Source organism: Alligator mississippiensis, chromosome 14 (genome assembly GCF_030867095.1).
Source record: "Alligator mississippiensis isolate rAllMis1 chromosome 14, rAllMis1, whole genome shotgun sequence".
NCBI classification, from domain to species: domain Eukaryota; kingdom Metazoa; phylum Chordata; order Crocodylia; family Alligatoridae; genus Alligator; species Alligator mississippiensis.
Window position 1 is genome coordinate 2664991 of NC_081837.1, and position 25663 is coordinate 2690653.

At 43.1% G+C, this 25663-nt stretch overlaps 1 protein-coding gene across 1 annotated transcript in view; it reads left to right on the plus strand.

Annotated features, from left to right (window-relative positions):
* ULK2 (unc-51 like autophagy activating kinase 2) overlaps positions 1–25663 on the plus strand; it is a 51220-nt gene that overhangs the window by 15789 nt on the left and 9768 nt on the right. Inside the window, exons 6-20 of the mRNA XM_014603916.3 lie at positions 870–1043; positions 2186–2259; positions 3457–3558; positions 3971–4029; positions 5568–5650; positions 10411–10461; positions 10851–10939; positions 11345–11516; positions 12343–12403; positions 12674–12766; positions 18717–18854; positions 21253–21398; positions 21630–21710; positions 24624–24910; positions 25022–25215. Coding sequence (XP_014459402.1) covers positions 870–1043; positions 2186–2259; positions 3457–3558; positions 3971–4029; positions 5568–5650; positions 10411–10461; positions 10851–10939; positions 11345–11516; positions 12343–12403; positions 12674–12766; positions 18717–18854; positions 21253–21398; positions 21630–21710; positions 24624–24910; positions 25022–25215 — 1804 coding nt within the window. The remainder of the gene's footprint in view (positions 1–869; positions 1044–2185; positions 2260–3456; positions 3559–3970; positions 4030–5567; positions 5651–10410; positions 10462–10850; positions 10940–11344; positions 11517–12342; positions 12404–12673; positions 12767–18716; positions 18855–21252; positions 21399–21629; positions 21711–24623; positions 24911–25021; positions 25216–25663) is intronic.

A 25663-nucleotide genomic window follows, 5' to 3' on the forward strand; every position in this document is an offset into this window, starting at 1 on the left:
ATCATGATTATAAATTGATTTTGAAAACAGCAAAACAGTCTTCTCTTTTGGTAGAAATGATCTAACCTGGATGTTTTACATATTCCAAATCTTACCATGTTCTTTTATGTCTTCGGTGTGTTGGATTAGGTTTGGGTTTTTTAGCTAACAATTGCCATTACTGCACCTGTGTGTATTAAAGGTCTAATCCAGCCTTCACTGAAACCATCGGATTCTTGTTGATTTTGGCACTTGAATAAGATCGTAATTGTATTTAGGTTTTTTTTTTTTTTAGCAAGCTATATATTTGCTCATACTGCAGTCCTACAAGTCGTATAGCACCCTCTGAAGAGCTATGCACAAACTACATTTTAATTTCTTCATTTCTTTTGAACCATAATTGGCGATAGGTGAAAGCATAATTCCGCCACATGTACGTTGATATAACTTTGTTGGAATTGAGAACAGGTGGTAGGATGGAATATTGGTCTTGTTTCTTCTGTGCTGGTGTACTTCTAAGTAAGTGCTTAGTAAACTGTTTTTCAGCGGCGTGTTTCCTGTACCTACATATTTTGTTAGGTGGCAAACAAAATGCCAATAACAATGGCAAGTTTCACAAGCAAAATAGTTATTTACACAGCTCAGGGGTAAATATAGATAATTCAAAACATCCCTAGTGGTAAATCTAAGAAAATGCTGTTGAATATGTAATTGAGGAATACTCATTTATAGAAACTCATCAGAATTGGATGGCTTTGCATAGGATGCAGAAATATGACTCGATTGGCTTTTTCAGGCTTACTACATTTGGTGGTATTTAAACGTATTCCCTTTTTACTCATGATAAATGCAGATGGTGTTTACTTTTTCTACATGTATATTACTTTCAGCTAAAGGAACGCTTAGTGAAGACACCATCCGAGTGTTCCTCCAGCAGATTGCAGCAGCTATGCGTATTTTACATAGCAAAGGAATAATTCATAGGGATCTAAAACCCCAGAACATCTTGCTGTCTTATGCAAGTCGCAGGAAGTCAAGTGTCAGTGGCATCCGTATCAAAATAGGTAAGTAATCTTTTTCCCCTAGAAAGATAAATTACAGTATGGGAAAATCAATTCAGCAGCGCCTTTGTAATGAGATGGAATGGAAGTACTGAATCTGGAGCTTGTGCATTAAATTGCAGAACACCTGCAAGCATGGAAGGAGGAACTTGATACCAGAAGATAGTCCTGCTGCATTAAGAAAAACAAGTTTAAAAAATTCATTGTAATTCAAGTTTGATTAAATATGTAACTTGAATAAGCAATTAATGTATGTTTTAATATTAAATCATTGAATTCAGAATATGGAGCTTTGCTTCACTGTAGGTCTAAAAATCTGCTTAACTTTTAGCCCACTTCAGCATGTGTTTGCTGATCATAGTTCAGTTTGTGCTTTTAGTGAAAGGCCTTAATACTTTTTCTGTTTGTGTTTAAGGTCTAGAAATGTAGGTTAAGACCTATTGTTAGTAAAAGGAGGTTTGACATTAACTGGGATTATCGGATACATCCTAATAGATTATTTTCAGAATTCCTATCTCTTATCACCAGGAACAAGTTTCTGTTGGTGTAAACTTTGTGTTTTTAATTGGTTTCTTTTCGGGTACAAGTCTCTGACTGAAAATGAGAGGTCTGTTGAGGGTACGGTCTGTTATAACAAACTCGCATCTATCTGTCAGTACAAAAAAGGCAAAAATCCCTTCCCCTTATCTTATTTGACAGTTCCCAAACCTTCTCACCTGTATATATTTAAAAAACAAAACAAAACCAAAAACATTCCGGCATCTGAAATTTGAATCCCCAGACTTCTACCTGATATGATTTTAATGAAGCAGATTGTGCATTCATCACTCTTAATGAACCATTTATATTTAGCCACTGACTCTAATCCTTTCCTGCTGACGCCAGGCAGCATTCTCTGCAGCTGGAGAGCTGGCTGAGTAGCAGTTTGTGCAGATGATGCTGTTGCTGTTTCTTGGCTTGCTGCATTATTCCTCTTGCCTTCAGTTTACAGCACGGCCTTCTGCTATTCCACTAAGCTGGCATTTCATAACAGTTCTGCACCTATTTTGCCCTCCAGCCGGTAATTTTAGCAGATTCTAGATCAGTTCTAGCCTCTATATAGGTGCAAGCACTATTTTTGGTGACATGCCTATTTCTTTAAACAGCTGACTTTGGTTTTGCTCGTTACCTGCATAGTAACATGATGGCTGCCACCCTGTGCGGATCCCCAATGTATATGGTGAGTGACCGCTTATGTTGTGCATCTCAAACGCTGCTTGCAAAGCAATAGGATTTGCTATCTGGAAAATAGCAAGTGCTTGGGATTGTCTGAGGATATTTTGGGGAACATCTTTCCGCAGTCTGCCCAGCCACTGTTGACTAGTGCTGTGGAGACCGTAGTTGTTCACGTGGGAGAAGCTTAGAGAGAAAGCGACTGTTTCTTTAGTGTGGCAAGTTAATAAAAACCCTGGCAAATTAAAATGGGCAATAATATTTCAGTGTTGATATTATGGCTCATGAGACATGTTGGTTCTTGCATACTCTGTGATTCACTGGGGATGTTATTCCTGAAGTATGCAAACTGGTGGCATGTGCAAACTGCTTCTTTTGAATAAGAGGGCATTGTCTAATTTCCAATTTCTGTGCACTAGGCAGGGACATAAACTGAGAAGTGGCAAATAGTTAGAATGCCATCAACAGAAGACTTGAGAGTAATGGAAAACTTTACTCCGGGTGGAATGAAAATGACATTTATATGCTGTCCTTGCACAGCAGCAGCTTCAAACAATTCTACTCTGTCATTTATCTTTGTGATACTACCTGCTGGATGGGACACTGGCCTTGTTCTTGGGACTGCCACTAGCCTGCTGGGTGATGGTGGGCAAACTATTTTGCCTCCCTGTGCCTCGCCTTCCCCATCTGTAAAATGATATTACTTTGTAAAGAGTTTTGACGCTCACCGAAGCGCATACTATAGAAGAGCAAGATATTCATCGGCATATTTCTGTGCATACCGATTGCCGCTATTCTAGGGTTGTCAACTGACTGAAGCTGTTCTGGGAGATTTTTTTTTTTTTCCTTAAAATATCCTAGTAAAATCTCCCAGATAGCATCGATCTCCCAGCGAGTACTGAAAGCAGATTCTGCTAGACTCCCGGCCAATCTGGAAAGGTTGGCAACCCTACCCTGTTCCCATGCTGTAGAACCCTTATTGCCAACCAAACACCTGCATTCTTCAGGGGAAAAGCAATTGCTTTTAAAAGCCACATAGTAGTACAGATTAAAGGGCTAAAATTATCATTCCAAGATATTTGCCTTCAGCATGCTGGACCGTTTATTACTGCATTGCAGTTCATGTGCAGATTATTTTTTAATTTGTACCAAGATTGCTGCCAGATCTGCTCCATTCCTTCCATAACTTTCCTGTGCTTTCCAGGCTCCAGAGGTAATTATGTCACAACACTACGACGCAAAGGCAGATCTGTGGAGCATAGGAACAGTGATTTATCAGTGTCTTGTTGGAAAACCACCTTTTCAGGTAACACTTGTTTTCAGTCTGACTCGCAGTTGACTTCCCCCCCCCCCCCCCCCCCCCCCCCCCCCCCCCAAAAAGGCTGTTGGGGCACTTTCCTTCCAGAAAATGGGGATGCATATGCCACAGACCCAGGGGGCTCTAGGGATGCCCAAAAAAGAAGTGTGGCGCTCCCTCTCTGTCCTACTAGAAACAGAGTGTTAAGTTTAGGGCATGTGTGCTGAAGGTTGCTCAGTACTGAAATCACTTCTGAGCTTAGGCCTCCCCTTGGCAATGTAAACCTCTTCCCATGCACCCGCTTTAATTAGTTAGGCCTCCTTTCTAAGCATGTGCTGATATAAACAGGTGAGAGCTATTTTCTTTGGTCATCTGTGTTAGGGTTTGTTTTTTTTAACAAATCTATGTTTGCATTTGACAGGCCAATAGTCCTCAAGACTTGAGAATGTTCTATGAAAAGAACAGGAACTTGATTCCTAGGTATGTGTGTTTTGTGATGGGGTACTAGTTTCTGTATGTCTGGAAACTGAGTGATTCAGTGAATGCTCCCGTATCTTTTCAAACAGAAATGTGACTTCAGAAATTGACTATAAAATGATATTACCTTGGCTACTACGTCTTCTCTGTGCCTGCTCATCTACTGACTTTGGTGACGCGCAGGTTTTAATATTTTAGTCCTGCCAAGCCAATGCAGCCGTTGAAGAATGAGTTAGGTTCTTATGTCTAGTCTATCAGCAGAAATGTTAATTAAGTTCTATCTGCAGAATCGTTTATGGGGTGCACATGCTAGAAGGAGCGCACAGCTTGACTTTCAGGTTGTGCCATCACATTGCAGGGCTGAGAGGAAATGGTTTGGAAAAAAAAGCACAAAATTGCTATCTAGACTGGAGAGACGGATGTGCTGATTTTAGGAAGGGTATCGTTTCAAAATGGTAAATTTTCTCATTTTGTCTTTATTTCGTTTTTCATTGTTTTGTAGCCTCCACTGTAGAACAAAATGGTACCTTACAAGTTGTCCCTGCACTTTTGCTAACTCACAAGTGCTTATTATTTATTGGTATCCTTTTAAAAACCCTTTTGTAGATGAAAGCCAAGATTTAAAAAAACAAACAAACAAAAACTAATTAATTTTGAGCATTTCAGTTTTGGAAATCGCAACATGTTCTGTGTTGAAAGGGCCTGAGTTTTAGGAAGTGTGCAATGCCTGCCCTGAAAAGTAGATGCTTCAAAATGGTTCAAATGAGACCTTCTGAGTAGAGGCATTGACAATTGTAGACAAGGTTCCTTGGGTGAATCTGATATCTTTTATTAGACCAACCTAAATGGTTGGAGAATAGTTATTAAGCAAGCTTTCGGGTTCAAAAACCTTTCGTCAGGCTAAGGAAGCTGCAGCAGTTGGTGTGTGCTCTTCCTGGATGGAATGAAAAGACATAACATGACAATTGTACTCATTTTTGAGAGAACCTGCCCCAAATGCTGAGTCTTCATCCAGAGTGGAGTACAGTGGGGAGCCGCTCCCAAAGTCTGCTCAGAGTTGAAAGCTACACTTGAAAATGTAAATAACCAGGAAGATTTTGACATGAGGGTTTTACCTTGGAAAGATGGTGACTAGATGTGTTGATGTGTCCACTCCAGGTGTGCAAGTATGGGTGCCATTTTTATGCCTGGCCTTAAATGCCAGCTACTTGAATTGCCAGAGCCTTTGTCCTATGGACATCATTTCCCTTGTCACTTTTCAGGATTAGACTTCCCACTTTTTCTTTCTTTTGGGACACCAGGGCCCTGTAGGAATTGATGTTCAGTGTTGCTAGATTGATTTAGGAATAACGTGGAGCCTTGTGTCTCGCGTTGTAACTTCTCTTCCTTGTGGCCTACCTAATCCAGTTGTATGTCTTCTGTAAGACGACAGAGCGTGCCTTCAGAAGATGCAAAGGCATTTCAGGAGGTCAGCTTTCTGGAAGCAACTGTAATTATTATTTGAAAATAATGCATATTTGTTTGCTTCTCTTTATACACAGCATTCCTAGGGAAACATCAGCTTATCTGGGTGACCTGCTGTTGAGTTTGCTTCAGAGAAACCAGAAAGACAGAATGGACTTTGGTACGTTACCTCTTCAGTCGCTCTCTTGATTTTATTTCTTTCTGCTGTTGACTGTTTGTTGACAATATCCGATTACTTTTCTTAACTGTTTGATTTAATTCAGTCTGGTATTACAAGTCATCAGAAAGTTTTTAAGTGTTTCAGGTTTGACAAACATTTGGCTAGAATGGCTTGAGCAGGAATATCTTGCCTTGACCAAGAGGCTCAAAGTCTTCTCTTTTTCTGTGAATCAAGTCATAGAAAGAAATGAAACATCTTTTTCCGCTCATGTGTAGAGGATATGGCATAGTCATCCACGGTTCCATTAAATTATAAGCATCCCAGTCGCCTAACAGAAATAGTTTTTATCTGTAATTTATGACATTTGTGGTTACTTAAAATATAAAATGTCATCACTAATAACTTTTAAATGTGATCTTTCTTCACTGTTCATTCATAGCAGCCTAGGGAAAAATGGCTGTAGATGGAGGGCAAGGATCCAAGAGTTGGCAACTTTCTGTTTTTAAATTATTTGTTGCTGCTTCCTTCAGTCTTGGGTACAAGCCCAAGAACAGTTGGTGTGGCGCTCCTAGTAATGTTTTATTAGCTGGTAAACAACAACTGATGTTCTACGTACGTAATCCTTCGTAGCTTCTAAGAACTGTGATTTATGATTGTTCTAAACAAATGAACCAACCTTGCACAACCTGTGGGTATGTATGTAGGACGTTAATCATTAAAAAAACAAAACAAAAGCAGCATTGAAATAGCAAGCGGGTGTACTATTTATAGCTGTTCTTTTCTAATGTCTAGTTGGCGTCTATAATTGTTGGGGAATGTTTCCAACTAAACCCTTGTTCTGCCAGCTCAGGTTTTTATCTCTCGCTGACCAGCTGACACATGGTAGCTGTTTGCACAAGACTGAAGAGAAAGATGTGCTTTCCCATTTTGTTTGGTTGGCAGGCAGCTTTTCCAGTGGACACAGCTGCTTTCGTTATGCTAGTCCTTAAATTTCATGTTGTAGTAACTTCTTGTAAATTTTTTTGTAAAGGCTGTTTTTGGCTTTGAAAATATGCTCAGCAAATCTGGACTTGCATGGCATTTTTACTATAGAAATACAGCTTCCAAAACTGTAACTTCCTGTTGCTTTTTCGTGAAGAAACAAAGGGAGTGCTCTATGTCGGTGCCTATGGGCAGAGACGCGCACAGAAGGGGAGTGAAGGACTCGTGTAACGCTGTCATTGTCTGTTTGACCGAGCGAGTTCCCAAGTGTCACTTTTTGGAATGGCTTATTCACAGATTTCCATAATTTTGTGCGATCAGAACGATAAGTGTTAACGAAATATTAACGCTGCCTTTTAAAATGTAGATGCACCAACAAATAGTATATCCCAGAAGTGTCGTGGATGTGGATGTCCGATTTTATTTTTGATCACTCATGAAATTTTACCAGCATCAAATGAAAAGCAAATAAATGCTCAGAGTCCTCTAACAGATTCACTTGCACCCTATTCGTTGTTATCCAAATGTGCTGAGCATGTCATGAAAGCCCGACCATTGTGATCCAGGATATTGGACTTGCATCTAGGCAAATGAATTAATCTTTGATAGCATTTGGGTTACGGTATTTGCTTGCCCTTACCCCAGTCAGCCTCTTTCATAGCAACAAACCTGAAGTGGACGCTGTCCGGCCCTCAGGTTTTCCAAAACCCCCAGGATGTAAATGGAACCGTGGGGATACTCTCACTTCCATCATCTAATTTTAATTCTGCTGTCAATTTGGGTTGTATCCTTACTGTGCAGTGGCTAAAGGTCAGCATAAAATTAGATAACTGCAGTGCGCTTTGCTCAGAGGACTGCCTTCTAAATCCACTTGGAAGCTGACCTGAGCAAAGAGGATAGCAGCCTAGTTGTTAAACAAACTATTTCACCACAAGCATATTGCACTAAATGCCTCTGGGTTTCCAGGAGAAATTGGATGTGTCGGTTTGACCTAGAAAGCCTGACGAGCCAGCAGCTACCGACTTGAGACTGCTTTTGGGTATGTCAGATTGTCGCAAGTGAGAACAGTGCGAAGAGGCTCGTGCTAGAGCACCGTTCATATGAGATGGGGCTCTTCAGCTTTTCAGTGCACTTCCCCCTCTGAGCATGAGTTTGTCCCCATCTGTTGTCTTGCAGGGCATGCTAAAATGCACACCTTTTGGGAGTGGCCCATCAGTTGAAGGGAGATGTATTGAGGGTTGCTGATTTGTGCAGTGGAGGTAGCTGCCAGATTGTTTTGTTTTCTGATGATTTTTTTTTATACTTGTTAATTGCTCTAAGAGCCTGGAATAGTCACTTGCCTCTAGTCTTGCTTTATAAATGTGTAAATAATGCTCTGAAAGGTGCTTTACAATGCAAGCCTTAACAAAAGAATAAAAAAAAGCCCTCTAGATCTCAGGGGCTCCATAGGATCTGTATTGCATGTAATATACTGTGACGTGAAAATGGACTTAGGAGCCAGGTCCATAGTCACTTAACAGTAGCAGTGCAGCTTGATGCCAGCTGAATGCTATGTTTGGCTTTTACTGTTTAGCTGGGAGACTTCTGGCTGCAGAACAGGGTGTTCTAACTGTCTAAGGTTTCAAGGCTGAAAAATTCAGCATCCATTGAATTTCTCAAAGGTGCTAGGACTGTTCCTTGCTCCAAGAAAGAGGTTGATTTTTGTGGGTGGCTTTGTTTTTTAAGATCCCTGAAGGGTTCATTTTGATCCTGTTTCCCCCATTCTTGCTAATGGGGAAGCTTTTTTACATGTACAGAGGTAATGTTTTGAAGTGGAGAGAACTGGAGAAATGACCTCTTGACCATGTGTTCCTGGATAGATCTGTATGCTTTTATTCGTTGCAGCTACTACATTTACTGTAGCTCCTAGCAGATGCTAACTCTGAGACATCTTAAAAGTAGTTGATCAAAATGAACAGTGTTGTAGTATAACTCTTTGTTCAGGCAGTTTTCCAACATGGGTGGTCTATCCTTCTATCAGTTAAAAGGTGACTACTTTCAAAGGAGAGACGGCTGACTTCCTAGTAAGTTGTTCGGTTGGGTTTTTTTGCATAGTTGGGCCCATAACAGATGCTTGGATTTGGGTAGAGTGCCCCCATGCCGCACGGACTTTCAGGAGAAGCTGACCTGTAACATTACACAAGTCCGCTCGGAAAACCCATCACAAATGTGGACTCTATTGGAAAATAAATAGTAAGCACTGCACAGCCAGCCTACAGCACAAAAACACAAAGCTTTTGTCCAGTTAGGTACATGGATACGATACGTCATTGAGTTGCTTAATGAAATACTGATAGTATTAGCCAAACTGAACATGTCTTTGGCTGTTGCCCAACTCCTCACTTTGACATAATTTTTGGTGGAGGGTGGACTTGGGGCTACATAACTTTGGCAGGGGAATTATTTCTAAAAGTGGATATGGAAATGGATTTGGAGGTCTGAAGGAATGGGAGGGTATTTTTTCCACTGGTGCTTTTATCAGAGGACTGCTGAGTGTTTGGTGCAGCAGCATTTCCATGTGCTGAGAGCAGATTCTTTCCCAGCTCACCAGCCACCAAGGAAGGACTTGGAGGGGAGGGGCGGGAAGGGAAGGGAAGGCTGCATGAAATTCAACAAGAGCGATTAGCCACGTGAATGAAAAGGAGACACGATTGGGAATGTTTGTGTTTTTGTTAAAAGATAAATGGCATTTAAAAGCCTTCTTATCTCCCGACTGGAGTGGAACAGCAGGTGTTGCACACAAGCTTGGGAACGCCTGATCCTCATGAAAAGTTAATGGTTGTATTACCAGTGTGTTATAGCTGAGCTTACAGCCTTCCATCAGATGGTTGAAGAAATTGCTGTTGCAAGAAGAAAGAAGGCCTCTGCAGCCCTGAGGATTCCTGGGGCTCTCCCGTTTGCTTATGCTCCATGAATAGGGTCATATTTTTCTGCCGCTCTTAGGCATCAAAAACGTACAAAGAACTGTGACTGCCTTCTGTAGTCTTTTGGTTTCCCTGCCTGATTTGGCCGATTGGTGTCTTCTCAAAATATGAAACGCTCTGTGCAAACTGTTACCCAACTGGGTGTGCCAACTCAGTTAAGTGCATCTTGGCATACTTGGTTGCTCTCAACAAATGCAAATGTTTCTGTTATTGAAGCAATAATCAGTGAATTGCTCCAATTAACTGAACAAATTGTTCATGAAACTTAATTCTGCTGTAAGCTGTGGAACCAGCTGTTCTGCCCATTGGGAAGGGAAAGTGCCTCATGCTGCTCTTCTGTAATCTGCTTTGGGCAGCAAAAGGCTGGTTGCTTGATTCGATCCTTAGTCGCAATACTAAGAATTGTAGGTGACAACGTGTGGAAGTGCACAAGATGAAATATGCTTAAGATGCTGATGAGCAAGCTAGAGCGGTGCACTTTAGGCGGTGGCGATTACAGAAACCCTTGTCTAGTAGTAAGGGGAAAACAGTAGCACTTCATTATTCATAATCCTAAAATTGAGTTATAAGACGGCCCTTAGACATCCAGTCGGACTCTGTGCTAACTGTTGCTATCAAGTGATGGACTGTGTGTTCTTTCCAAGCACAGTACCACTCACAACACAGAAGGCTTTAATCTTTCACAAGCTCTTCGCTCTCTAGATATGAAGTATTGATTCAGTAGGAGACAACTGCTTATTGCATCGCCTGCTACACTGCGGATTCTGACACAGTTTGCTGGTTAACCCATGTCTGCGATTGTTGCTTGCTTTGCAGAAGCATTCTTCAACCACCCTTTCCTGGATCAGGTTTCAACAGTCAAAAAGTGTAAGTAATAGCATTTTTCCGTGTATTTGAGTTAAAAGATAGCATTTTAGAACAGAGGAGATTAGCAGGTATCATACACTATTTTATTAAGCATTTTCCAAAGATCAGTAATCATCATGCTTCACGGTTAGTCAAAGAAAGGTTAAATCCTTTGTGTGCTGCTCAGCTGAAGCGTAGTTACCATTTGCACAGCACAGAGGCATTTCTTCTGAGCATACATGGCTGTATAAGTGCACTTGCCAAGGGTATGCACTATACTTGCAAGCTCTGCAGGGGTTTATGAATAAAAAAGTGGCAAGGAAATCACTGCAGTGTCAGTTCATTTGTTTGAAACTTTTTCAGCTTTTCAAAAGGTCAGTCCCCCTTTCCATTTTCTTTGCCTCCTCCAGCCTGCCCTGTGCCAGTGCCCACATATGCAGGCTCGGTCTCGGGGAGTTCCTGTGGTAGTTCTCCATTGTGCCGTTTTGCATCTCCTCCAGTAAGTTCTCTCTTTTTGCAAAATGACCTCAGTAGGAAATGTTTCCATTTGCTGCTGTTTGCGTACAGAAAATGTTGAACCTTCTTGCATGCATAATTTTAACTGTGACCGTCTAAGCAGTTACTTAAAGACAGCAGATTAAGCACTACTGGGGTCTTTGGATGCAGCAGTATATATAATCTGTACAAATTTAAATTGTATAGATGCTTGGTGATATGCACTCACTCTGCAGCTAATATTACAGCGGCTATTCAAGTGAGACTACTTATTAGGATTTTAGAGAATGTTTAAAACCTGAAATGCCTATGTTTTACAAATTATGCATGGGATGGCCCTGACCTTTTATCTACAGAGATTGCCTACTTCCTGGACCGGTTACGTTTATGGCTTTTCTTTTTTCTTCAGTCCCTGCCAGACATGCAGCATATTCAGGAAGACAATTTATCTTCCCCGCCACTGGGTCCTCCTAACTATCTTCAGGTGTCCAAGGATTCTGCCAGCACCAGTAGCAAGAACTCATCTTGCGACACAGATGATTTTGTCCTGGTTCCACATAACATCTCTTCTGACCACTCCTGTAAGAATCTTTCATGCGCTTCAGGGCACTTCCCATTTCCTCTAAAATATCTTTAGCCTATTGTTGGTTGGTCTCATTTCCTCCAATTTCTCTTTATTTACACTGAATCTCTGCTCTTGAATGTTCCTTGCAAAATGTGCTTACTTGACACAGTGAAGGCTCTTGGTTTAAAAGGAGTCAGTTTTAGGTAGCTTCAGAAGCACAAAGATTAGTATGCAAATATCCTAGCATCCTTCTAGCTTTTTTTCAGTGGAACAAATAAAAATGGTAAAAGTTCTGATGGGGCTACTAAATCATGTGACAACGTAGTCATTTGATTCGTGGGAAAAACTGATGTATTATCCAATTGAAAAATAAGTCCGTTAGCTAAACAAAGCAGTTGCTTGTAGGCCGACTAAACATTTCTGGTTAAACTTGAAGATACCAGTTTCTTGCCTTCCCCTGCCTGTGCCTATGTGTTATGTAAAGTTAGGGAAAAGCTGGGCTTCATAACTGTACAGTTTCATGCAATACTTCTTGTTTACAGTGCTATTCAGAAAAGCTTAATGAAGTGTAAATTTTAGTAAACGCTTTTTTTTTTTTTTTATCAGTTGCTTTCTCCATGCCGCTAAAAACTTTCGTGCTACGTGTTTGGCTATATTAAGTCATCTTACACTCTGAGGAATTTTTGCAGACCAGTGTTGTAGCTGTCATAGTGCTGGTGTAACGTAACACACACACGTGAAGCATAATGCTAAAGGGATTGTATAACATTATTGCTGATGTTTTTTCCGGGCTTGATTGAATTATGTAAATTTTGATTTGTTCACTTTGCCTCTTCCTGTAGATGATATGCCGTTGGGAGCAGCTGGCAGACGGGCTTCAAGCGAGTTCTTGATGTGTGGAGGGTATGTGTTGGGCTTTATCCAAAAAAGTTTTCTGTTTATAAATCGATACTTTTGTGCAGCTGTAGAGGTAGCTGTTGAGTCTTGGCGGTGACTGGTTTAATTTTACATTGCTAAGTGGGGGCTCTTCACTGTGAGGTCCACGTGCCAGGCTGAACTCATTTGAAATATGTAAACAGCTTGAGATCAGCAAGTTTCAGATCTAAACAGATGTCTCTGTGGAGCTTTCTTTTTATTTTGTGACTGTCTGTCTGTACCTTCTTGTTTTAACAGTCAGTCACCATTAACCATTTCTGGAAGCTCAGGAACCTTACAGAAACCATCCTCAAACTCCTCTCGAAGTAGTTCTTCTAGTTCAGCTAACAGGTATGTTCTGTAATTTGTTTTCCCATTTTTTTTCATAACTTCACTACTGCCCAAGGTGTTTTTGTTTCTTGGGAAAGGCTTATGGTACTAGGTAGTATTGCTCTCCTGGGCTTACTGGCCTGATCTTCAGCTGTGGTTTTTGTGGGTGAAGGTGATTCAGCTAAATTTTGGCTCAGATGTACCAAATTAGATTTCCTCAAGGAAAGGAAATGTGTTTGGCTTTTGGTTGGCTTTGAAGTTTACTGGCAGTGTTAAGTGTATAGGTGTGGGCCTCCAGAAAAGGGGTCATGTCTATTTTAGTATTCTGAACTATGTCCTTCTGTCTTCCAGTGAAAGAGTTGGGGTATTAAATAGGGGTGCACAGATACAGATTTTTTGGGGGATTGATTACCGCTGGCTGTTTTTTAACAAGCCATATTGGCCGGTACCAATCGAATTCTGATATGCAGCCAGGCAGCATGGAGAGTGGTGTCCAGCTGGTAAGTCTGTTGTGGGGGAAGGCAGATTGAGACCCCCATAGTGAGGAAGGGAGTGCGGCTGGGGCAAGTGCTGCCTGGCTGGGGTAAAGTGCAGAACAGAGCTGCGAGCGGCTCATCCAAGGAGAATGGGGGGGGGCTCCCACTGCTATGTGCACCCTGGGAGGGCATGGGGGGGCATGTGCCCCTGGATCTGTGTGCAGGGTGAGGGCTGGCTGCCACTATAGTTTGTGGCCAGGGTGGCACCGGGCTGTGCTTGGGCCAGGTGGCAGTGGGGCTGGGGGGGCTGCAGCCACCCCAAAATTCACCATAGTCCCTCCTATTGGCTCCTCTTCCAGCACTACCCCAGCCCACAGCAGCAGCAGCCCGCCCTCACCCATGCACAGATCCCATGCAGGGGCCTCGATCTGCCTGCCCCTGACGCCCCCTCCCTCACAACAGACTTACCAGCTGAACCCGGCTGCTCTCTATGTTCCCGGGCTGTGCTACTCACCACCTGCGTGCTGCGCTGCCACTGCACAAATGCATGGGGCATTTATCGGCCACATTGGCCAAAAAAACCCCCAATTGCTGATGCTATCACTTTTTTTTTCCTTGCATCTGTGCCGATCCAATATGGGACTGATGTATCGCTGCACCTCTAGTATTAAATACCTTCTTCATAACTGAATTACTGTATCTGTAGTAGTTTAACATTTAAACTGGCACGATAGCTGAGTGGTTTTCAGCCCTACTGGAGTAGCAGAGCCTAATGGTCATTGATCCAGAATTAAGTTTCTTCTTATGTCTAGGAAATCTGGTATGTTGAGTAGCCATCTGCAAGGCGATGGTGGTGCGGTGCCTTATTCTGCATGCGGAGTGCCACATTGCAGCACACCTGACTTGAAATGTTCAAAGCGTTGTTTTCTGAACAGAGCTGAACACAAAGCTCCTAACAGAGCTTGTGATGTGACATTGATAAATGGTGATTGATTTGTGTATTTGATGATACTGAGAAAATACAGGGGTGTTGCCCTTCTGTTTTAAATTGTTCATTCAGCATCTAAAGAGAGAGATTTAAATTGTTTGATGAAATGATGCATTTCTTAAGCCTTTTCTGCTACAGGAGAAAGTGGATGACTGGCCAAAAAGGGACTGCAGAGATTTTGTTGGCTTTTTTTCTTGGTTTATGCAAATATTACAGAAAGATGTCAGCACTTTTGTTTAGCAGTGTGTGCCATAAGAAGAAAAGTTTTGTCATTTTCTGCTGATCAAAAAAAGGAGTTTGCAAAATCTGCTTAATGGGGCTTATTAATAAGGTTTATACCTTACCCTGTGCATTTTATGGGCAGATAACCAAAACAACTGATCCCTTTTAGAAATCTCCTTTGGTTTTCAGTTGCCTTTTATGCAGCATGTGGTTAAATAGATTATAGTTTTTGGAGTATAAAAGTTTTATTATTTGTAGATCTTATGAAAAGCACAGTTCCAGTGCGTGCATTTCTGTATGGAAGCCAAACATTCGGTTAGGGACTGGCGTATGTTATTCTAGCTGCAGACTCTTATTATAATTATTTAATTTTAGCTATTCCTTGAACAAATTTTGAATTACCTACATCTGGTTACTCTGGATGTGATTTTAGAGGGGGCAAAAAAAGGAGGGTGAAGGTATTTTGGTTCTTTCTAACTCCAGGCTGTAAGGTGATTGCTGTGTTTTTTCCAGCTGGCCACATGGAAAAATGAACCTTTTTCTGTTGAGCTAGTTGAATTCCATTGTACTACACCATTTGAATCATGACCAAGGTTGGGCTCTGCAGAGAGGTGAAGAGGTCACTATTCAGACTCTACCTGAAAAAGCTGTATGTTTCTGCTGTGAAATTATCTGCAAGGAGGTGATCATAGTGGTGGATTTATTAAGCTTTGTAGTCAGCATTTCATGAGATCTGGGAGAGGCAGCTGACTCTTAGGGCCAATGCAGAACATGCACCATACTGCCCATGGTAAGCATGTGCAGAGTTCAATTTGCAGGGTTTGGAGGAAGAAGTCTCCTAGTCCAGAAGTATGACCCGAGGTACCTAGAGGGCCATTATACTACCTTATTACAGCTTTAATACCAATTGCTCCCTTGTGCAGGGAGTTCAGACCTGTGCGGCTGTATTTGTGGACCATCCATTTCATAGATTCATAGATGTTAGGGTCGGAAGGGACCTCAATAGATCATCAAGTCCGACCCCCTGCATAAGCAGGAAAGCGTGCTGGGTCTAGATGACCCCAGCTAGATACTCGTCTAACCTCCTCTTGAAGACCCCCAGGGTAGGGGAGAGCACCACCTCCCTTGGGAGCCCGTTCCAGACCTTGGCCACTCGAACTGTGAAGAAGTTCTTCCTAATGTCCAGTGTAAATCTGCTCTCTGCTAGCTTGTGGCCATTGTTTCTTGTAACCCCCGGGTTGTAATTTCTGGCTTTGCCCCCAGCAGGCTATCGGATGTGTTTGTATTGGGTCTGCCTGCAGGACCACGTCACTTTGTGGAAGGTTTAGGGTTTTCCAGTGCAGCATGTGGACCTTGGAGCTGCAGTTTCATCCTGTCTTTGGGCAGACTCGTCACTGCATCCAGTGAGGTTCAGAACCTTTTTTTCTTCCAAGCTGAGGAACTTTAATGTGGGTTTAAATTTGCCCAAGGCGATGAGACTGCTGGAAAAGTGCTGATGGGGTTTTGCCCAAAGCTGCTTTTCCAACTCCTGAATTACCCAGGCATATCTAGTCATTGGATAGCAGCCGAAGCATGTGCCGTTTCCTTCTGCAAAGGAGGCACTGTTCCTTGGGGGGTTACTGACCACGTTATATAGGAGAAACTTATTTTTCACAACACCCCTGCCTTTTTTGTCTTGCTGCATTAGAGTTAAGCAGATTGTGAGATGCTTAAATCATGACTGGCTGGAAAAACAGAACTGTCCAAGGAAATGAGATTTTTACATAATGGAATGGCAGAGTAATGAACAATGCTGATAAAAACAAAATTGGGAATCAATAGGATTGTAGTTTTGCAGAGGGTGCTGCGACTCCATTTCTTTGGGTTTTAGCAGGGTGGGAAGAAAATCTGCTATTTGTTTCCCCCATTAATTTTTGTCCACTTCACTTTAGTGTCTTCCCTAGAGAGGGTGAAGTTCTTCTTGAATAATTGATGACTTGGCAACTCTCCCTCTTGCAGCTCTCTGCTTTCTGTAGTATCCCTGGGCCGTTGTTCAGTTTTGTCAGTGAACCTGTCTTCCAGGTAGTTTTCTGCAGGTCTGTGGAGGAGGGTATCACAGGCTTGGAAGGTGGATGGGGGAATACTCCAAACTGAGCTACGGAGAGGGATATCTGGAAAATGAAAATAGCTCTGCCTCCCTTGAAACTGGCAATTTTGGGAGACGGCTTTCCCTCCTTGTGCCCTTTATTGCTACTCTCCTCATTCCTTGACCCATATTGTGGCCTATTCCTTTCTTATTCCTCTCTCTTGATTAACCCCACCTCGTCATTCCTGCTCTGCCCCAGAGTACTCCCCTATTGCTCCCCGTGGCTTTACTGACTGTCCAGAGCAGGGCTTTGCTTCTGCATGACTGGGGCCAGGTAGGCTTGAGCTGACCTGTGCAAGTTAGGTGGAGCCCAGCATGTTGTGCTTGTTTGGGGGTGCGCAGAAGAGTCCTAGGCAGCTCAGTGGGGAGTGCTCAGAGGACCTGGGTTCTAGGCCCACCTCGGTCTGTCTGCTTAGGTGACCATTGGCAAGTCACTTTAACACCCCATGCCTCAATTTCCCCATCCGCAAAATGGGGATATTAGGTTGGTTCTGAACTCCTTTGTAAAACTGCTGAAATTTAGCTCTGCATATGAGCCAGGCATTCTTCTTACAATCCCTACTTGCCATATCCACAGGGAATCTCTCCTCTAGGTTTCTTTAGCTGGCTTCTGAAGATAAATGTTGTAACAGCAACCAAAAGGAGGCAGAATTAGTATCAGTATTAGGGGAAATTGCTAGTTACCTAGTTCTGTGGTATATAATACTCCCAGAGGACTTTTGTATTTGGAGGAAAAAAATGTGAAAAGCCTAGATCCATAAAGAGCAGGACTGTTGCTGTGGTAAGAGAGTTAGCCCAAGTGGTTCAAACTGCAAATTATGGCTGCCTGCTGGGGCATACATCTCAGTTGCTCCAGCAACAATATTTGCTTTTTTCTTTTTCTTTTTTCCTCCTTTGTGCTTGGTTTGGTTTGATTTAGAAGAGTTCAGTGCAGCATGAGATCCATTAGTACTTCATCAGTACTTCTTTCGGGCAGGGAGATCGGAGGGGGAAGGGTGCGAGGTAACCCTCAAGATGCCACGTTGAATTTGGTGCATATGAGCAGTTTAAACATCGGGGCACATTTTATACAGTAGCCAGAAGTAGAAGGGGGTAGATTCCTTGGAAAGCCACAGGGGTCAGGGAGCAGACGGCAGCAGAGGCAGAAAAGATGTTATCGGAGGGGACCAACGACTCCGACTGGTTTTATTTTTACAAAGAGAAGATAATTGCAAAAGGGTGTGTGTATGTGTTCACAATTTGCCCTTGTACTGAACAGTAGATAAATTATTGATCAGTTTGTCATAAACAGATTTGACCATGTTGTAATTCCGGTCACGTTGCTCTTTGTGTTGGACACAGAGGTTTTTAAGAATGTATCGAATAGTTTTTATTGCGCTCCTTCAGAGGAATTATAAATCCTTCGACCATTTTTCTGCGATTGCAGCTCTGAGAAGCCAGGCAGGAAAACTTGGACTTCCTCAAAGGAATCCTTCCCTTTCAAATTCTGCACACAGGTGGCAGTCGTATTTATTGGCAAGTGGGCGGCTGGTTACATGCTAATTGCTCTGGAGAAAGTTGCTCCGTTTTCCAAATGGACATTGAGAAATCCCTCAGGTCACTGACCCTGGCTAGGTGAAGTAATCTGCAGGTTGCTGATCTGGCTCTGTGTTCAGGTGTGTTGTGGCTGCGGATTATGTAATGGTTTTTTTTGTTCCAAACTCACCAGGTCTCCCAGGAGATCTGCCTGTGCCTTAGCGGCTCTTGTAAACATTCCTGTCCACCCCGCACTTGAACTTCCTGTTCTTTAAGCAGTGCGTTTTCCTAGAACTGCCTTGTTTTGAAACGTTGTGAACAGAGCAGTGTGACCGGGAGGACGGGAGTCCTGCTCCTCTCTAGGTTTTGTGTCCCGTGATGGATCCTTTTTAGTTTGCCTCATCATTCTCCACTCTCCCTCTGAATGCCAGTGTCGGAGCAGGGCATCGCTGGCAACAGCTCTCGGTCTGGCTGCATGTGTGCGCGAGAGCCAGGCTTGGAGGAGCCGCAGCTCGTATTTCATGCAGACTCTGCAAAACTGCAGCTTGTTTCTGGGACTTTTCTTTAACTGCTGTCAATGATGGTGATTAGCGAGAGAGTCGCTTACTGGCACTTGTTTCCTGACTCGGTACCTTCCTGCTCCAGGCAGTGTCAGCCGTCAGTGTCCCCCCGCAGCGAAACGGCACCGATTCCCGTTCCCACGCAGTTACGGAATTACCAGCGCATAGAACAGAACCTCACGTCGACCGCCAGCCCCGTTTCAAATCCCCATGGGTCACCAAGGTCAGTCCTGCCTCTCTCTTTCTTTTCTTTCCTCCCCTCTCGGCACTCGTTTCCTCCTGTGCACTGGAAGATGACCACGCTTGTCTGCAAGCCAGTTACTTCTCCTCTCAATTGAATTGTACAAATAGTTATTTATGGATCAAGGCAATTCAAAACAGATATTGGAATAATTTACTGGGAATGGCTGTGCAGTACAGCGAGAGTTTCTCTGCTCTCTCTTTCTGAGAAGCTTAAATTGCTTGGTTTTCAACTCTGAAATGTTGCCTGAGGAAATAAAAAGATGAATTCTTGCTCTTTTTGTTCCTCCGCCTTTCCTGTTTTTTTTTCTATGCATCCTGAAATTAAGATGTCCGTAATAATAAATTCTGTTCCAGCTTCATCATCATAATAGGATGGATGCAGTGTCTTATGTAACACAAAGGGATGAATTGTGAATTGCTGGGTGGCACTTGGTAATAAAAAGTTTGCGCGTCCTAGACTTGCTGCTTCCTGTCACACTTCCAGACTTGGTGTTTCACAGAGGTTTGGGGGTGTGGGCGGCTGTGGTTCAAGGGACAGGTTACTTGAAATGTGGTTCCCTTTTTAAGAACCAAGTCACAGTTGCTTGGATTTCTCAGGATTTTTAATTTTGAGGTTCTGCTTCTACATTTCTTGGGTGTGCCTTGACTTGGTTTTGAATAACTTGTTCCCAGCACCTGATCCACACACAGGCCCAGTACTGCAGACTCAGTATTGTTGTAGGCTCCCTATTTCCACCCTAGTGATAGGTGATCATGATGGAGTCTGCTGCTGCCACCTGCCTTCCACTCCATTGCATGTCCACAGTGATGAGAAATCAGCAGGCTTAATTACCTAGGTTGTTACAGCCAGTGTCTGAATTTGGTAAGATGATTAGTCTAAAGGTTATAAACCTTCATGCTGAATGATATCTCATTTACATTTCTCCTGTTTAATATTATATTACAGCATTAAAAGTCAGGATCCAACTGTGATCAAAAGTGTCAAATGCTACTAGCTTTTGGTGCAAGGGGCTCAGCTTAAACCTCATTAAAATCAGGTTATGAGCTGCTTTAAGAGCTTTTCTAACACACTAAGAACTCCTCTTTTCATTATACCTACCCCTTCCACATATATGTGCTCAAGATGATATTCTTTTGAATATCAGTATTCAGTGCTTGCCTGTGCCCCCCCCATTTCCTATAGCAGAGGGCATAAAGATCAGGACAGTCACAGCCTGCGTTTGCTTCTTATTGTCCATCACTGCAAAGGTAGAAGTAGTGCAGTCTCCATGTTCCTTGCTCTAGCAAGAAACTAGCTTTCCTTCAAGTGTTATAGTTGGGGTTTTTTCCTTTGCCTCTTGGGTAAGAGTAGTTTTAGATTTTTCAGCTTTATTCAAGGTACCTTTGCATAGCTCAGGGTGATGGAGCTTAATTCACTGGACTTTTAGGTCTACCCATCCTGTAATGTTGCTGTCAGACTCAGCAAAGGATCCTTCTATAAGTGTTAGTTCTTCAAGAGGCCCCCAAAAACCAGAAAGGCAAAATCAAAACTCTTCCTTGAACAAGTTATCCTAGGGCCTTACTCAAAGACTGTACCTAACATGGAACCTATTTACCTCTCCGTTTTCTTCCCAACACATGTCCCTGGATGAGGAGAGACTCCATATGTTGCAGGAATGTTGGATGTCTCTTTCCAAGTAATTCGGGTGTTTTCTCTGACTTTCTGTAATATTTGCTTGAAACAGGCTACAGACAAGCTGGAATGATCACAAGTATACTGAGCGGGTCTCGGACTGTGTTAAAACATGTTACGTTAACAAAACAACAAAGTTTCACCTGGACAGGGCTCACTCCTCCACCCTCTCACCAGGCAGCTTCTGGCCAGCAAACATTTAGATATCAGAAATCTGCAGGCTGATGCTATGGAGTTTATGTGCACACCTTCAGCGCTCATTGTGGCCTGGTGCAGGCTTCCAGGTGGGTGGGCACTTCGGCAGGGTAGTCTTCACTTACACACCTCAGACACTTGGTAGTCACCCAGATTTGAAATTCACTCTGTCCCTTGAAAAAAGAACAGTTACCTAATCTCAAGGAAGTGTAGTTCACTGAGAGATGGTGTCAACACAGGCTCTTCCCCACCACCTCTGTCCCCACTGACGAGTCCTATTTTGGGGATTTTTATTGGGAAAGAAACTTGAGCAAGAGTTGCAGCTGCCCTGACTTCCATCCTCTGCTACAGGAAACAAGGGGTCACATGGTTCACAGGCACAACCCTGACAGATTGAATTATTTTGATTGGAGTCTCATGAATGTGTGCATATGGCAGTGAAATCTGTGTTACACTACACTGTAGTTAGTGGCAGGTAAGTAACCATCCTTTCTGATTGCAATCCCTCCAGATCTGCAGTGGTGAGACGATCCAATACCAGCCCCGTGGGCTTTATGAAGATGGGCTCTTGCTCTCCAGTACCAGCCGACACTGTGCAGGGGGTTGGGCGCAGGCTGTCCACGGGGTCTTCAAGACCATATTCTCCTTCACCATTGGGTAAGTTGTTAAATGGATAGATAACGAGTGAAAGTGTACCTTGAGTGGTCCATTTTTGTTGTGAGGTTGATAAAAGTATGTGTCCACACAGTTCTTGCTTGCAAAAGTAGTTTATGTTAAGCAGTTAACAGGAGCATGTTTAAAGAAAGCCAGCTGTCTGATTGATTGTTTCTCTTCGATTGTAAAGTATAAAGCAATACACCCTTACACTTCTGCTTTTAATTTGAACAGTTGGAACCATACCCGAGCAGCTCGGACACTGTTGTTGTGGACAACCTCAAGGGCATGAATCGAGGAGTAGAAACTCTTCAGGTGGGTGCTATTGGTCAGTGCAGACAACCAAGTTCAATTTGGCCACATGTCTAAAAGCCCTTCCCAAAGAGTGGTAATTGTCATCCCCCCACTTCGTAGATTGAGCGTCAGGGGCATAGACAAGCAGAGTGGCTTTAGAGGGAAGTGAAGCAAAGTATCTCTGTCCACAGACAATGCCTTCCTCCCTAGCCCTGTGGTCAGATCTCTAGCCAAGTTTTACAGTTCTGTTTTACACAACACGAAAGAACAGCTGCTAATTGTGGTTATCGAGCAAGAATGGAGAAGGACTAGACTAATAACTGGTAGCCACTTGTTTCTCAGCATCTGGTTGTGAGTGGCTAATGCTGTCATGCTGATATTCGAAAATGGCAGCAAGAAATGCCAGTGTTCAGCGTTCCCATCCTCGTTCCCTTGGGGCATTGACCATTGTCTGACGCTAGTTGCCAGGCAGTCAGTAAGCTTGGTCAGTTATAAATTATTAGGACATGCAAACAGTAGACTCTGGGGAGGGATTGAATTGAACTTTATGATGGTTTGACATTAAGGATGGACCCTCTGCATAGCCTAAGAAGGGGTACTGAGGATAGCCCAGAAGAGTGCAGCACGCCACTTCAGCTGAGCGTTAAGTAACGACTTTGCAGATTTCATTGTTCCTCTTCCCTGTTGTAAATGTTAAGCCCAGGCCATTTGAAGTAGTTGTTTTGCATAAATTGAAATGTGTGTCCCACGAGTATCCTGTGGTGAATGAGCCTTTTGCTCCTAGAGCAAATGTGGGTAGCCTCCAAGTGTCATAAATACCTGACAGCTGTGTTGGCTGTGCAGTCCATGTTCTCTGTCAAAAAGATAACCATTGCAGTTATCGCTCTTGCTGCACACCTGAATTACCTTTTGCCTCAGATAAGCCCTACAGGACAGGCTTGAGGCACAATATAAGGAAGCTTGAGCTCTCGCTGTATTTGACTTATTTTATGGGCATGATTTACAGGGCTGAGTCGAGTACCTTTGACCAACAATGCATTTGCTTGTGTAACATACCCCAACTGTTTTGTTTTTTGGGTTGTTTTTTTTTTTAGCAATGTGCTTGCTTAATTCTCACTCATGACCCTTTCTTAAGTGCTCTTATTTGACTTTATACCATTCCTCAGTATTAAAATGTTGCAGTGGTGGTTTTATTGTGTAAGATACCACAAACTATATTATAAACGGATCTTAAAATTCTTAAAGCCTTGGAAATTATGGCTGCCTAGAATTGAAAGGAAACCATAGCTCCTTTGCTCAGATTTTTCCTAAGCTTTAAAACTATCCACCTGAGTGTTGCACCTCTGCCCAATAAGCATTCTGTCAGCATAGAAAAGTGAGCTATTTGTGAATGAATCCTAAACACGTGGAATTCAAAAGCCCCTCCTGATGACAGTGGGGCGAGAACAGCAGCTGGTGGATTTAGGTGAGACTCGCTTCCCAAGTGCGAGCTGATGTGTTTGGAAGTGGACTGGCCAAAAAGGCAGCGGGATTTTAGTCAAAACTCCCGGTTGAGAATTTAGTGAGGAATGAACACAAGCGCTCTGGAAATAGCCTTCCTGCTCACAGCTCTAAACCAAACACTGCTGAGCAGAAAGAGGGTGAGGTAGCTCAAGCTTACTCCAACTCATTAATGTAGGCCAGAGAAGGTTAATGAAATCTTGGCTAAATCAGTAGGCAATTTATTGAGCAAACTGCAAGAAGTGGTTTTATGATGAGCAGTTCTTGAAACACTGATTTATGAAACTGAAGCACAGTTCAAAAGGCTGCTTTGTATAACCCTTAAACTGATATATTGCTGCGATAACTTAACAGGACAGTGTGAAAAAGCAACAAAGACATTAACAGTTCGGTTTATGTGGAAAGTTCTGAGTGAGATTGTCAGCACTTTGTTCCCAAAATTGTCTGAGATTGTGGAGTGATGCTTGTTACGTGCAAGGCTGTGACCATGAGGCTTCAGCTTTATGTACAGCCCTCACTTGACGTGATATATCATCTTGAATGGCCATGGGCACATACAGGAAGAAGGTGCCATCAAACTTCAGACTGCATAAACAACAACACAGAAGACTTGAGCAGAGTGGGTCCTGTGGATCCTCATATTTGCACTAGGACAGTCTGACATTCCTGACCAGGAACAGACTTGTTTCATGCGTGGAAGTCTGTAAGAAGGACAGACAGATGGCCAGAGTAATGGTCTTCCCTTCGTATTTCACTGCTCGTGTAGTCTCTGCTCTCTTTGCAGGAGCCACGAGGGCGAGTCGCCCCTTGTGCCTGCGGACAGATTTGTTACACTCTTTTTTTTTAAATAATTCGTTTTAGTCAGTCACTTTTTGTGACGTGATCAAAAGATGAGCAGAATTAGGAAAAGGTCTTTGCTTTTTCTTCTTTCCCATCTACTCCATTTCCACCCTTTAGCAATGATTTTGTGTGGAAGATTTTCCTTTGGTAAATACTGTTGTTTTTAAGTAGCTGTCCAGTGCTGGGATTCTAAAAATACTCCCTTTAGAAGCTTTTTTGTCAGTGCAGTTCTGTTGCTGCAGCAATTCTTTAAGCTAGGCTGTTGCAATTGAGATGTTCCTGTTGGAGCTGGCCGCTTCATTTATTGTGGCTCAGCTTGTCGCAAGTAGTCGGCAGCCAGTACAGCTTTCCCTTGAACTCCTGTTCTTCATTGCCCTGGTATATATCTAGCCTTTAGTCTGAATAGCTGGTGCTCTGAATCCGCTGCTCTTAACATCTGGCCAGCTGGTAAAGAGTCAGATTTCACAAGGTTAGAAGAGCTCTGTCCTCTTGGATGAACTTCAGAGTCTCTTTAAATGTGGCTTTCTCTCTTGCTGAGAAGATCAGAAGCAGGGCTAGCAGAATCTCGCTTTTCTACTCGGTGTTTCTCCCCAGGTTCTCCAGTACCACAGTCTCAGTCACCTCAGTCCTTCATGATGGGAGCCAGGTTGCAGAGTGCTCCGACTCTTACTGATATCTACCAGAACAAACAGAAGCTCCGAAAGCAGCATTCGGACCCTGTGTGCCCGTCATATGCAGGGTATGGGTACAGCCATTCTCCGCAGCCAAGCAGGCCTGTTAGCCTGGGAACGTCACCTACAAAACATATGGGATCATCGCCTAGGAGCTCAGACTGGCTGTTTAAAACTCCGTTACCAACAATTATTGGCTCTCCCACTAAGGTTTGTTAAACATTATTCTGTCTGAAGATAGGAAGTGACACCATAGTGCTTACAACTGTTCCTCTTAGGAATGTGGACTTGCATGCTAACCAGATTCAATGCGTCTTCCAGGCAACCGCTCCTTTCAAGATACCCAAAACTCAAGCATCCTCGAACTTGCTGGCTCTGGCTACTCGTCAGGGGTCAGCAGATGCTCCATTGCAGCCTAAAGATGTAACAGACCCAAGGGGTTTTATGCACTTCCACTTTACGCAAGGCGGTGAAAAACCGGTTGCAGAGCATCACAGCAAGGCAGCATTTGGCAGGTAGAACACACCACGGTTTATAAACGGCAGGAGATGCACAGGTGTATGTGACTGACCTGTAGCACATTTGCAGTGTCACTTGCTATGGAGACATTGGGGTACATGCTAGAGAAACGTTCTGTGCGGCGTATTTAAATATAGTGCTACCTTCCCAGAGTCACTCATACAGCTGACAAAGTTCCCTTTGGTTTATTTTGATCTTCTGAACTTGGAGTGCTCTTTTCCAGCATGAGCCTCCTAGTTTTTAATTCAAAAGCATGATAAACTTTATACAGATAAATTTGAAATGAATAACTTTTGTAGAAACCTCTTTGAGTCCTCGCGTTGTAATAGAGGGGGTCCTGTGTTGATTTGCTGTACACCCCCCCCCCCCCCCCCCCCCCCGGATGGGGTGTTTTTATCTATTTAAGAATTCTGTATAGTAGCACCTACTTGTCAGCCATCCTCT